Source organism: Vidua macroura, chromosome 27, assembly GCF_024509145.1.
Source record: "Vidua macroura isolate BioBank_ID:100142 chromosome 27, ASM2450914v1, whole genome shotgun sequence".
In the NCBI taxonomy this organism is placed as follows: Eukaryota; Metazoa; Chordata; class Aves; order Passeriformes; family Viduidae; genus Vidua; species Vidua macroura.
Genome location: NC_071597.1, coordinates 4,850,264 through 4,864,614, shown reverse-complemented (window position 1 = coordinate 4,864,614; position 14,351 = coordinate 4,850,264). Strand labels below are relative to the sequence as shown.

General features: G+C 63.2%; 2 protein-coding genes across 2 annotated transcripts in view; one reads left to right on the top strand and one right to left on the bottom strand.

Moving 5' to 3' along the window:
- Positions 1-776: 776 nt before the first annotated feature.
- On the top strand, positions 777-12,229 carry PLCD3 (phospholipase C delta 3). Its single transcript, XM_054000170.1, is given in 18 exon segments — positions 777-850; positions 852-937; positions 940-1,122; positions 3,388-3,549; positions 4,793-5,021; positions 5,108-5,237; positions 5,709-5,934; positions 6,713-6,914; positions 7,000-7,144; positions 7,222-7,374; positions 7,450-7,602; positions 7,772-7,807; positions 8,404-8,563; positions 9,297-9,413; positions 9,496-9,644; positions 10,289-10,424; positions 11,365-11,514; positions 11,594-12,229. Coding segments are annotated over 18 exon segments (2,580 nt in total). The 3' UTR covers positions 11,683-12,229.
- NMT1 (N-myristoyltransferase 1) overlaps positions 12,197-14,351 on the bottom strand; it is an 18,046-nt gene continuing 15,891 nt past the window's right edge. The window contains exon 12 of the mRNA XM_054000171.1: positions 12,197-13,706. Coding sequence (XP_053856146.1) covers positions 13,686-13,706 — 21 coding nt within the window. The 3' untranslated portion in view covers positions 12,197-13,685. The remainder of the gene's footprint in view (positions 13,707-14,351) is intronic.

The following is a 14,351-nucleotide window of genomic DNA, read 5'->3' as shown; positions in this document are numbered from 1 at the left end:
AGGGAACAGCCTCGGGCTGGGCCAGGGCAGGCTCAGGGTGGACATCAGCAGGAATTTCCCCATGGAAAGGGTGGTCAGGCCATGGAAGAAGCTGCCCAGGGATGAGGTGGAGTCCCCATCCCTGGAGGTGCCCAAGAACAGTTGGATGTGGCACTCAGGGCTCTGGGCTGGTGCCAAGGCAGGGGCAGGCACGGCCTGGTGATCCTGGGGGTCTTTCCCACCCTAAACCCTCCTGGGGTCTGTGTGTGCATGGCTGCACACTCACACTCACACTCACACACTCATATTCACACACTCACCCTCAGACTCACTCACACACTCACCCTCACACTCACACTCACATGAGCTCACACTCACACGCAGCCCATGAGCTGGGGACAGGCTGGCACGGCAGGACGAGTCCCCCGGTGCGATGCAGAGGGGGTGCCCTGGGTCCCCGGTGGCGCTGCCAGGGTGGCGCCGGCCCGGGCAGAGCGGGGCTCCCTGGCGGTGCCCGGTGCTGTCCTGGGGCCGGTGCCCGGTGCAGGCGGACCCGCGGGGGGCAGTGGGGACCCCCGGTCTGTCCCGGGTCGGGCCGGCCCTTCGGACACAGCGGGACCCTCTGCACAGAACGAACACCCGGGCGCACGTCGGGCCCCCGTCCGTTGCCGGTCCGAGGTAGCCGCGGTGCAGAACGGGCCCCGCGTAGCTCGGTCCCATCCCGAGCAGCCCCGGTCAGCACCGGCAGCCCCGCTCGCCCCGGGCCGGCACAAACGGTTAACAGCGCCCGGGCTGCGATGTGGCTCCTCCCGGTCCCTCCCCGCGGCCGGCCCCGGTCACGGCCCGGCCGCCCAGCCCCAGTCCAGCCCCAGCCCCGACCTCCGCCGCCGCCCAGCCCGGTTACACCGGCCGGGGGCACCGGGCGTACCGGGAGCAACAGAACCACCCGGGGCACCGGGGCACCTGCAGCACCAAGAGCACCGGAGCCCCGGGAGCGCCGGGAGTACCGGCGGTACCGGGGGTACCGAGGGTCCCGCGTCATGATCTGCGGCAGGAAGGCGCGTCCCGCCGCCGAGCAGCTCCGCGCCCCGTCAGAAGGTGCCGGTGGCTCCCGCCGGCCCGGGAGAGCCCTGAAGAAAATGGGTGAGTTCGGGGGGAACCGGGCAGAAACTCCGTCAGGGCTGGGCCAGAGGGGTCCGGGAGGGATCTCCGTGCCCGGGAGGGTCCCCGAAGTGGGTGGGGACCCTTGTGACGGGAATAGGTCCGCAGGGCAGGGTGGGGGCCCCCATGGCTGAGATGGGTACCCAGGGCCGGAAGAGTCCCCCTGGTAGGGAGGCTCCCCGAGGAGGATGGGTTCCCCCACAGCAGGGAGGGCTCCCCCGGGATGGGAGGGGTCCCCAGGGCCACCCCAAAATCGCTGTGCATAGCCCCAGCCGTTGGGGGACAGTGGGGTCGGGGTTTGGCCACGTCACAGGCGACAGGAGCCCCCTTGCTCAGGGCATTTATTGTCCCCAGGGCTCAGGTCCCATTACCTGGGACCCTTCCCAACACCCTGCCTCAGTTTCCCCACGCAGGGGTGCTGCCCATGGCACAGTGGGCACACGGGGCTCACCAGTCCAGGCAGGGGCAGTGGGTGCCCGGCAAGGTCAGGGTGTGTCCCTGGAATGGCTGGTCCGGAGTGGGAGAAGCAGGAAGGGCACAGCTGGCCTTGTGCCCCCAGCTTTGGACACGGGGCCGTGTGCCTGGAGCTGCTGCAGCTCCGTGTGTCCATGTCCGTGTGTCCCTGTGGCTGTGTGTCCTTGCACCCATCTGTCCCTGTACCTCTATATCCATGCATCCACGTGTCCATGTGTCCCTGTACCTCTGTATCCACACATCCCCGTGTCCATCTGTCCCTACCTCCCAGCACCTGTATGTCCATGCATCCCCTTGGCTGTGTCTGGGAGCACCCACCCCTATGTCCATGCATGTCCGTGTGTCTGACTGTCCATGCACCCCAATGGTTGTGCACCCATGTGCCCACGTGTCCGTGTGTCCTGGCAGCAGTGCATCCATGCACCTGTGGATCCATGCATCCCTGCATCCTTGTCTCTGTCAGTGTATCCCTGTGTCCACGTGCCCCCATGACTCTGTGACCGAGAGGCTGTGTCCATGCACCCATGTGTGCCTGCATCCATGCATCCTTGCATCCGTGCGCCTGTGCATGCACCTACCTGAATATCTGTGTGTTCCTCTGTCCTTGCATCAGCAGATCCATGTATCCATACATCCCTGCATCTCTATATCCATGCATCCATGTCCTTGTGTCTGTGCATCCACGTGCACACTGCACCCCGGAGTCTGTGCACCCACACACCTGTGCCCACGGATCTGACATTCCACGTGTCCATCCCTGTGCCCACGGATCTGACATTCCACGTGTCCATCCCTGTGCCCATGGATCTGACATTCCACGTGTCCATCCCTGTGCCCATGGACCTTTATCCATGTGTCCATCCCTGTGCCCATGGATCTGACACTCCACGTGTCCATCCCTGTGCCCACGGATCTGACATTCCACGTGTCCATCCCTGTGCCCACGGATCTGACACTCCACAGGTCCATCCCTGTACCCATGGACCTGTATCCACGTGTTCCTACATCCCTGCAGCTCCATGCTCATGCAGCCATGTCCCCATACCTGCCCTGTGTCCTGCACCCTGGGCAGGATGTGACCATGCAGGAGGTGCTGGCAGCTGGTGGCTGCACCCGCGAGGCCATGGTGGCTCAGGATGTCCCCAGAGCCCCCAAACCACCCTTTCCCAGCCCAGGAGTGGAATCTCCATGCAGAGCAGGATGTGGCCACTGGAGATCTTAGGAATGGCTGCCAAAACAATAAAGGGAGGAAATAACCACTCCGTGAACAGATGGAAAAATCCTGGCTGAGGCGTGGGCTCGCAAGTCCCCCGAGTCCACCCTGTCATTGTTCCAGCCTGAGCTCTGCTGCTGGCACCGTCCTGGCACTCTCCATGCAGGATCTGGGCAGCTTTGCTGGGATTTAGAGCTGGGCTGTGTCACTGCTGTGCCCTTTCCCCCCTGAACAGCCACACTGTGCTCCAAAGGGGCCCAGGGCTGTGGCTTGTCCTGTCTGTCCTCTCCTGCCTGTCCTGTCCCATTCCAACCCATTCTTGTCCCATCCCATCCCATTCCAACCCATTCTTGTCCCATCCCATCCCATCCCATCCCATCCCATCCCATCCCATCCCATCCCATCCCATCGTCTGTCCTGTCCCATTTGTCCCATGCCATCCCATCGGATACAGATGTGCACCCAGATGTGCTCTGATCCCCCCCAGCCTATGCCCCCAGTACACCCTTAGAGCCCCCAGAGCCCCCAGAGCCGCCGGTAGCCCAGGGCTGTCCCCGCAGGCCTGACGGAGGATGAGGATGTCCAGCGGATGCTCCAGGGGTCCCTGCTCTGGAAGGTGAAGGCCAAGGGGGGCTCCAGGGCGCGGCTGTTCCGCCTGCAGGAGGACGGGGTCACCGTCTGCTTCGAGGGGCGCTTCCGGCACGCCCGCTCCCCCCAGAGCTGTGAGTGCTGGGACTGTCCCATGGGGCTCGGGGACACCGAGACTCATCCTGCACTGCCATGAGCTGCAGGGAGGGCCAGGAGCTGGGCAGTGCCCCAGACCCACCCCTAGACCCCTACCAAGGACCCAGACCCTTACCCAGACCCCCACCTGGAACCCCAGTCCCAGTTGGGGACCTAGTCCACAGCCTTGAGTCTGGATTCCCACAGAGAATCCAGACATGGACACGTCCATGTGAGACCCAGACCCCAACCCAGGACCCCCACCTGGAACCCAGACCCTACCCCAGGACCTGGACCCCCACCCAGGACCCAGATCCGTTCCCAGCACCCAGAAGCCCACTTGGATCCTGGCCACAGCCCAGTTCCCAGACCCCCACCCAAGACCTGGATTCCCACTCAGACCCCAGACCCCACCTGAGTTACAGACCCCAACCCAGGACCCAGATCCCAGCCCAGGACCCAAATCCCCCAGTGAGAACTGGACCCAATCCTGGGACATGGAACTCCACAATCCCAACCCCCCCCAGACCCCCACTTGTGACCCAGATGCCCCCGGGGACCCAGATCCCTGCTGGATCCCCACCTGTGACTTGGACCCTGACCCCAGCCAGGACCCAGACATCCCCCCTCACTCAGACCCCCGTCCAGGACCCAGACTCCCACCCAGCACCCAGACCCCAATCCTGCACCCCAAGCTTGGGGTCCAGACCCTCACCTGAGCTATTAATCCAGTCCAGAACATGCCCCCCCTCCCCCAATACCTGATCTCCAACCCCCTTCACGCAGTGGCTCCCAGAGCCTTCCAGCCCTTCCCAGTGCCTCCCAGTACACCCCGTGCGGAGCTGCAAGAGCCCCCACCCTTCCCCATCCCCCCGGGGTCAGCACAAGGTCCCGTCTCCATCCCGGCCAGACTCTGTCCCCCTCCCCGGCGTCACCCGGCTCTTCCCACCCTCATGTGGGATGGGTGCCTGGAGCTGGCACCGCTGCACGGCGGCTCCATCCCCTGCCAGCGTCCCCGTCGCCATCCCCGCGGGGACAGCGGCCGCGGCTGCTGTCTCGCCTGGGATTAGCGGGCTAAGCCCGGCTGCGGCACCGACCGGAGCCGAGCCCCGTCCCTGGGGCGCCGCGGGGACGCGCGGGGTGTCCATCAGCAGCCAGGGTGTCTTGCAGGATGCTCGCGGGTGGGTGACCCGCCGAGGGAGCACGTCCATGTCCCTCCCCACCCCGCGCGTGTCCCCGCAGTCTCGGTGGCGCACATCGAGGGGGTGCGCGAGGGTCGCCAGTCGGAGGGGCTGCGCAAGCACGGGGCCGCCTTCCCCGAGCGCCACTGCTTCACCCTCGCCTTCAAGGGCCGCCGCAAGAACCTCGACCTGGCCGCCCGCGGCGAGGAGGACGCCCGGCACTGGGTGCAGGGGCTCACCAAGCTGATGGGGCGGCTGCAGGCCATGAGCCAGATGGAGAAGCTCGACCAGTATCCTTTGAGGGGGCTCTGGGGGCTTGGGGACAGGGTGGGGACGGCTGCGGGTGACGCCGGGAGGTTTCCTTACCCCGCTGCAGTTGGATCCATGGGGTCCTGCAGCGAGCAGACAGGAACAAGGACAACAAGATGTCCTTCCGGGAGGTGAAGAGCATGCTGAGGATGCTCAACATCGACATGGACGATGTCTACGCCTCCAAGCTCTTCAAGGTACCCATCCTGTGCTGCACGGCCCGCTGTGCCCGCTGCTGGCTCCGGGAGGGAATTGCTGGCTCCTTCTCTGCCTTCCCCAGCACAGAGAACTGGCAAACTCCTCCCACCAAAGCCACCCATGGTTGGGGCCCACCAGGAGCACATGGTGGAGAGGGCTGAGGTGGGCTGAGCTGTCCCAGCCACTGTTCTGTGTCCCCAAGGTGGGACATTTCTCCCCCGTGGAGAGCTGTTCCTCTGGGCACCCCTTTCCACCTAGGGAAACTGAGGCACAGGGCTCTGCTCTGTTCCACCCCAGAGCGGGGGGTCAGAGGGCTCTGGCTGGGGGAACAGAGGGGACAGTAGCTGAGCCCCCCAAACTCATCCCACGCACACTGCCAGCTCCAGGGGACAGGCAGAACAAGGCAGGGGGTGGCTGTACCCCGTCCACACAGGGAGGGGACAGTCCCTGAGGCTGGGCTGTCCCACCAGGAGTGTGACCACTCGGGCAATGAGCGGCTGGAGGGCCGGGAGCTGGAGGAGTTCTGCCGGCGGCTGCTGCGGCGGCCGGAGCTGGAGGAGCTTTTTGGGCGTTACTCGGGTGAGGACCGGGTCCTGTCGGCCGAGGAGCTGCAGGACTTCCTGAGGGATCAGGGCGAGGACTCCAGCCTGCGCCAGGCCCGCTCCATCATCCGCACCTACGAGCTCAACGAGAAGGGTACGGTGAGGTGTGGGGTGTGGTAGGCACAGGAGCTCATGGATGGAGGGATGGGGCTCTGATTGGTGGCATCACCCCCACCAAACCAGTTTGGGGTCCTCCAAGGCTTCTATTACTGTCCTGGCGCCCATTGCCAGTGTCTGCCGTCCAACTCATGGCCTGGCTGGCACCTGGTGGATGTGACGCGTCACAGGGGATGTGAAGGTGGGGATGGGCAGCAGGTGGACTTGCACGTCTCATGGGTGGTGTGATGCCAGCTCTGGTATGAATGTGACACTGCTGAGGGACTTCTGTCTTCCTCAGGTCCCACCATGGCAGGTCCAGGGTGAGCACAGCACTAGGAGGACAGGGGAGACGTCATGGTGGGGATGAAGGACCTCCATGTCACAATAGTACCCTTAAGGCAGATGTGGCACTAGGAGGATGGAGGACATCAGATGGGAGATGGGACACAAAGGGGACCTCCCCTGAGTGCCACAGTGCCAGGTCTGGGGTGACATGGCACTGGGAGGACAGAGGGCATCAGGGTGGGGACAGGGAACCTCCACACTTCATGGGTGTCACCATGCCACGTCCAGAGTGAATGTGGCACCAGCAGGATGAGTGACATCAGGATGGAGATGGGACACTGGAGGGAACCTACATGTCCCTTGGTGCCACAGTGCCAGGTCAGGGGTGAGCATGGCACTGCTGGGACCTTCAAGCAGGGAAAGTTCTCAGGGTGCCACCCTGCTAGCACCATGCCACCCTCTGTGACACCTGCCACCGTGTCCCGCAGCCAAGCAGCAGGACCTGATGATGCTGGACGGCTTCATGATGTACCTGCTCTCGGCCGCCGGTGACATCCTCAACCAGGAGCACACCAAGGTGCACCAGGACATGAGCCAGCCCCTGAGCCACTACTTCATCTCCTCCTCCCACAACACCTACCTGACCCGCAACCAGATCGGCGGCACCAGCAGCACCGAGGCCTATGTCAGGTGCGTGTCCCCGGTCCCGTGGAGCCCCAGAAGGTCCCGTGGCTCCAGGGTGACAGGGACTGAGCCGGTGCTGCTGTGGTGGCAGGGCGCTGAGGGCAGGGTGCCGCTGTGTGGAGCTGGACTGCTGGGAGGGCTCAGACGGGGAGCCTGTCGTCTACCACGGCCACACACTCACCTCCAAAATCCTCTTCCGCGACGTCATCGAGAGCATCCGCGACTCCGCCTTCGAGGTGAGAGCGGGTGGCAGCCCTGGGGGGTGCCCGGTGCAGGGTGCCAGGTGCTGAGGGCTGCCCGTCCCCATGCCCAGAAATCCCCCTACCCCGTCATCCTGTCCCTGGAGAACCACTGTGGGCTGGAGCAGCAGGCCACCATGGCCCGGCACATGAAGGCCATCCTGGGGGACAGGCTGCTGACACAGCCCCTGCAGGGGCAGGACCCCCACGATCTCCCCTCACCGGAGGTAAGGCCACCTGTGTGCCCACTGCACTGTCCCCATGTCCCCTCCAAACCCTGAGCTCGAACCTGCCTTCTGTAGCAGCTGAAGGAAAAGATCCTGGTGAAGGGCAAGAAGCTGCCAGAGCTGTGGCAGGAGCCACAGGGTGTCACTTCCCTTCTGGACCCCGAGGAGGAGGAAGAGGAGGAGGAGGAAGAAGAGGAGGAGAAGGTGCAGGAGAGAAGCCCCCGGCGGGTAAGACACTTCCCCAGGGATGTGATTCTGGGGGACCATGGCATCCTGGTGGTCCTGATGGATCAGAGCATCCTGGTGGTGCCAGGGGACCATGGCATCCTGGCACAGTCCCAGCTGAGCACTGCCAGCTCTGCCATGGCCTCTGCAGCCCTGCTCCCTCCTCTTTCAGTCGCTGCAGTCGCTGCAGGAGATCAAACCTCTGCAGGTGGGTGATGGGCTGGAGCTGGGGGGGCTGACAGGGCGGGTGCTGTGGGAGCAGAGAGCAGCTGTCACTGCCTGGAAGAGGGGACAGAGCTTGGGGACCCCTCAGCTGTGCCTCCCTCTTCCTGTTGGGCTGGGTGGCCTGTGTCTGGGGTTTCCAACACTTTGATTTCTCTGTCACCTCGAGTTCTCCATCGTGTTGGGCTTTCATCACATCCAGAGTGACCTGTTGGGGTCGGCATCACTTTGGGGTCTCTGTCGCCTCAAGTATCCCATTATCTCGGGGTGCCCATCACCTCAGGTTCTCCAGCACTTTGGAGTCTCCCTCATCTTGGGGTCTGTAACATCTCGGGCTGTCCATCCCCTTGGGTTCTCCATGACTTCAGGTTCTCAACCTGCTTGGGTTCCCCATCAGCCCCTGGTCCGTCATTCCACTGCCTCAGGATCTGCACCCCTTGGGATCTCCACTGCATCAGGGTCTCCATGGTCTTGGGGGTCTCAGCACTCAGCACAAGTGGGGGAGGGGAGGTCTGCAGACACTCAGACTGGCAGGTGGGCACCAGGGCCAGGCTGTCCCTGATGCCACGGTGGCTCCTGCAGGCCAAGGACGCGTCGCAGGTGTCCCCAGAGCTGTCGGCACTGGTGGTGTACTGCCAGGCTGTCCCCTTCCCCGGGCTGGCCCAGGCCCTGCGCCACCCCCAGCCCTGCCAGATGTCCTCCTTCAGCGAGAGGAAGGCACGGAAGCTCATCAAGGAGGCAGGTGAGGGCCACCAGATGGGGACAGGGTGGGTCCATACTCCTGAGTCACTGGGATGCAGGAAGGGCTGAGAGTGATGGGCTCTGTCTCCAGGGTGGCTCCATGAGTGCTCAGGGTCACACTGGCCTCACCCAGGCTGCCCCAGATGGGTGGGACTGGGGTCTGCTGGCAGGGCCTGCCTGGGGCCAGAGGCCAGGGTTGGGTCTGACCAGGATCAAGGTCTGGGATCAGGATTTAGGATGTGGCATCTGGGTCCAGGGCCTGGGGCTGGGAGTAAGGTCTGGGTCAGGGTCCAGGCACTGAGGTCTGGGGTCAAGGGCTGGGGGTCAGGGTCAGAATCTGAGGTCAGGGCCTGAGATGAAGATCTGAGTCAGTGTTCAGGGTCTGGGGTCCAGGCTCAGTGTGTGGGGCCAGAGTCAGTGTCTGGAGTCAAGGATTAGGATCTAGGTCAGGGTTGGGGGTCTGGGTTTGGAGTCTGAAGTCCAGGGATCAGGATCAAGATCTGGGGTCAGGGTCTGGGTTCCATAGTCAAGGTTTGGGGTCAGGGGTCTAAAGTCAAAGTGTGGGGTCAAGATCAGATCAAGGGTCAGAAGTTGGGGTCAGGGGTCCAAGGTCAAGATCCAGGTTTGGGGTCTGAACCCAGGGTCTGGGTTCAAGGTCACACGTCACCCTCTGCTGGGGGCCCCCAGCAGCACTCGAGGGTGCAGCGGCCCCGCTGAGCCGTGTCCCCCCGCAGGCCCAGCGCTGGTCCGGTACAACGCCCGCCAGCTCAGCCGCGTGTACCCGCTGGGGCTCAAGATGAACTCTGCCAACTACAACCCCCAGGAGATGTGGAATGCTGGCTGCCAGCTGGGTGAGACCCCCAGGCCCCCCAACCTGGCACCTGCCCCTGGAGCCGTCACCCCCCCTGACACCCCGTCCCGCTGTCCCCACAGTGGCGCTCAACTTCCAGACGCCGGGCTACGAGATGGACCTGAACGCCGGGCGCTTCCTGCCCAACGGGCGCTGTGGTTACGTCCTGAAGCCCCTCTGCCTGCGCAGCCCCCCCGGGGAGGGGTCCCGCCGCCTGGCACTGCACATCAGGGTGAGGACACCCCACGAGCCTGTCCCCAGGCCTGGCTGGGTGCCACCCATGTCCCTGCTGGGTCACACCCATGACATTCCAATGCCTGGCCAGGTGCCACCTGCGTCTTTTCCCAGGTGATGCCAATCCTGTCCCCAAATCCAGCTGGTATCAGCCACCTCCCTCCTCCCCACTCCATCCCCAGTCCCAGCCAAGTGCCACCCACATCCCTTCTCCTGAGGACCCAGGCACATGTCCCTCATGTTCCTTCTCATGTGTGGTACCAACCACCTCCCTCCTCTTCACCCCATCCCCACTCCTGGCTCGGTGCCATCTGCTCCCTTCTGGGGACACCACCTTGTCCCCAGCCATGTGCCACCTATGTTCCTTCTCCTGGATGGTACCAGCCACCTCCCTCCTCCTCATCCCATCCGCACTCCTGACTCTGCCACGCATGACGCTTCTCCTGGGTGACACCAAGCCTGTCCCCAAATCCAGCTGGTGTCAGCCACTGGGTGGCATCAGCCACCTCCCTCCTTTCACCGTGTCCCCAGCCCCAGTCAAGTGCCACCCACGTCCCTTCTCCTGGGGACACCAGTCCTTTCCCCACACCCACATCTCCCGGGCCCCTCATGGTCCCTGTGCCCTGGTCCCCTGTGCCACAGGTGATCACAGCACAGCAGCTGCCCAAGCTGAACAGGGACAAGGGCAGCTCCATCGTGGATCCCTTCGTGCGCGTGGAGATCCATGGGATCCCGGCTGACTGCGCCAAGCAACAAACCCACCACAAGCTCAACAACGGTGAGTGCTGGCACCTGGGCACGCCCAGGGACACCCCTGGGCACCATGGGGACACTCCAGGGCACCCAACCCCCAGGGACATCCAATTACCTATTACCTCTCACAGCCCTATTACTGCCCGAATCCAAGGACAGCTGGGTCCCCAGGGTCCCTTGGAGCACCCTAATCCCTGCAGACACCCCCGGGAACCCTATCTCCAGGGATGCTCCAGGACACCCAGTGTCCCTCAGGACACCTGGGAACAACCCAGGGCACCCTGATCCAGGGACACCTTGATGCCAGGGGCACCCTAATCCCTGTGAGGGACAGTGCCTTGGGTACCCACAGCCCACTCACTGCCAGTTGAACCAGTGCCCAGGACATCCCAGTGCCTAGGACATCCCAGTGCCCTCCACACACCACAATGTCCCCTCCCCAGCACAGCCAGATTCCCACCCGTGGCAGGGTCCATCATGTTCCAGTTCTCCCAGTGCTGCTCCCTTACGGTCTCCAGTACACCCAGCCCAAGCCCAGTGTGATGCCCATTCTTCCCAGTATGACCCCCATTCTCCCAGTGTACCCCACCACGGCCCCAGTGTTACCTCCATTCTCCCAGTATGGTCCAGCTCAGCTCCAGTATAACCTCCATTCCCCCAGTATATCCCATCAGAGTCCCGGTATGATCCCATCCCTTCAGTATACTCCACCACAGTCACTGTACAACCCCCATTCTCCCAGTATAGCCCAGTCCAGTACCAGTATGACTCCCTTTTCCCCAGTACACCCCACTGTGGCCCCAGCATCACCCCCAGTCCTCACATCTCCCAGTGCAGGATGGCAGCTCAGCCGGGGCAGGGGCAGTGCCCGGGGGTCCTGCTGGTCCCTGTGGGGCACTGGGTGGCCCCGGTAGCCCCGGTGGCCACACCCACTCACCCCCCCCCCCCCCGCGCCGGTGCCGCAGGTTTCAACCCGCGCTGGGAGGAGACGCTGCGGTTCCAGGTGCGGGTGCCCGAGCTGGCCCTGGTGCGCTTTGTGGTGGAGGACTACGACAGCACCTCCTGCAACGACTTCGTGGGGCAGTTCACGCTGCCCCTGCCCAGCATGCGCCAAGGTGGGTGCAGGTGCCACCCCGCTGCCCTCCGGGGACGGGGACAGCCCCTGCCACTCGCTGAGCCCCCGCGTGTCCCCAGGGTACCGCCACATCCACCTGCTCTCCAAGGACGGGGCGTCCCTGTCCCCCGCCACGCTCTTCGTGCATGTTCGATCCAAGAGCCTCTGAGGGCCACAGGAGGGACAACCTGGGGTCCCCGAGGTGCCCATGGAGGGACGCCACATCTTCATGTGGGGGACAACAGGCTCCTCCATGGGTGGGCACCCTGCGTGGGGACAGCCCGAGGACACCGCTCGTCTGTCTGTGGTGACAGCGGGGCTGGGAGCACCCAAAGGGGCGGGGGCTCCCCTCCCTGTTACCCAGTGCCACCCAGTCTGCTGGTGCCCCACTCCTCCTCTCCTTGAGGGGACAGAGATGCTGTGACAACCAGGATGGGCTGATTGGACCGACGACAGCCCAGCACAGCCCCACAGGGGTGACACGGGTGACAGCAACCACCAAATCTCATCAGTCTCGGCCACGCTTGATCCCAGCCCCTCCCTTGGGATGCAAGGATGGTGCCATCATCACGCTGGAGTCCCTGAGGGGACCCTGCCACCACACACTCCACTGTGCTCAGGTGGGGACACATTGCCAAACTCTGCTCTGGCACCAGTGACAGCCACAGATTTACACCCCAGGATCAAGCCAGTCAAATAAAGGTTTTATTTTAACAGAGCCTGTCCCAGTGTCCCTGTCACCCTCCGGGGCCTGTCGTGAGTGGATCAGGGCTGAGCCCACTCCCAAATCAGCAGTGCCCTGGGGAGCTGCCAGGCACCCATGGAAGCTGGGGGGATTCATTGGAGCAGCCCTCAAACCTGCCATAGGGACAGAGGGAGGGTCCCATGGGGTGTCCCCCACCCACACCCAGCCTCCCCTAGCTCAGGACAACAGGGACACAGGAGGGGACACAGAGGTACTTGCATAGGTGACACAGGACCCTGAGCAGGGGGGATGTGATGGCACTGCCAGGGGGGATGTGATGGGCTCCTGGTCCCCTCTGAGGCCCCACAGGTCCAGGCTGAGGCGGGCACAGGCTCTCAGGGTCTGTGGTGCCACGGGGTGTGACAAGGACACGCGAGGACAGGGAGCGTGAGAGTGCATAGACGGGGTCTTGGCCTTGGTGTGCAGCTTTGGAAACCTTTGGCTGGGCGGGCAGGAGCATCTCGGAGCTCTGGGTTCATGACATGGCAGGAGGCTGTCGGGCACTCCTCGATGGGATGAAGGTTTGCCGTGAAGACATTTCCTTTCTCTCGGTGGATCCCACAGCACAAGGCGACACTGGGGGCTGGTGGTGGAGGCACCGGGGAGGCTGAAGCCCCGGGGTGATGCCGATGGAGTATCCATATATTCCATGCTTCCAGAGAAAAGCAGCTGAGCAGAGAGGCTGGAGGTGTGGCAGTGGCAGTGGAGCATCCCCTGGTGCCCGCAGCCCCACGGGGAGGCTGAGGGGAAGGAGCCCCGAGCAGAGCGGGGTGTGCCGGACACGCTCTGGCCTGAACCCCCCCAGATCTTCGGGCACTGCTGCCCCTCGGTTCAGAGTCCAGCAGGAAGAGTTGGAGTCTCCGTGGCTGGGCAGGAGGTGGGACAAGGCATCACTTGCACAAATAGCCCTTGGAAAGGAATCTTGACGTGCTCCGAGCCCGCGGGGAGGGACCCTGTTTAATGAGTCAGGAGCAAACCGGGGGCAAAGAGCCGAGCAGGGGAAGAGCCTGAAGCACCCTCGGGGCAGGCAGGAGGGTTTGGCCAGCAGCCACCATGTTGCCACAGCATCAACATCAGTTGTCCCTACGGAGAAAAGTCCCAGTCCAGCAGCCCAGTGGTGACCTTCAGCAGCCGAATGTAACTCATGGCAGTTGGGAACAGGAAAGATTTAAAATATATATAATATATACTTTTATTATTCACCCGTTAAATCCATTATATGCCAATCATGATCTAGTTTCAGCAGTTACATTCCCTTGATCATGTCTTTAGGAGGATGCAGTTAAACCAAACAAGGAGGCGGCTGACAGCAGCGGGGGCGGCGGCTCCGGTGCCCCTCTCCCGGCGTGGGTCCAGCTTTGGCAGAAAGGATGAGGGCAGCACCTCCACAGACCCGGCTCCTCCACGCTCTCCTGGCAAGGGCTCCCTTACTGCAGCACCAATCCAACCTGGGAGCAATGGAAACTGGGGTCAGGAGGTGTCCTCTGCTCCGCTGCCAGCCACGCGTGGACGCAGCTGGGAGGGCTCGGCGCTGTCTGTGTCGGTTTCCCCATGGTTTTGAGGTACTTGGGAGCAGCAAGCCCTGGGTTTGTAGCTGAATGGACACACGAGCCCTGCCCAGCTCTGATCTGGGGAGGTGACCAATGTTTGGGGTGTGACAAGCCCCACCAAGTTATGAGACAGCCTTGATTCATGAGTCAAGGATGTTTCTCACCTCATGATGAGTAGAGAGGGATGGAACACCTCTGCTACAAGTCGGGGTTGTTTAGCCTGGAGAAGGCTGCAGGGAGGCCTCAGAGCCCCTTCCAGTGCCAAAAGAGCCACCAAGAGGGACTTTGGACAAGAGCCTGGAGTGACAGGACAAGGGGGAGCGGCTTCCTGCTGCCAGAGGGCAGGGATAGAAGGGATATTGGGAAGAAATTCCTCCTTGTGAGGATGGGGCCCTGGCACAGGGTGCCCAGACAAGCTGTGGCTGCCCCTGGATCCCTGGAAGTGTCCAAGGCCAGGCTGGACAGCGCCTGGAGCAACCTGGGATAGTGGAAGGTGTCCCTGGCTGTGACAGGGGTGGAACAAGGTACTCTTAAGTTCCCTTC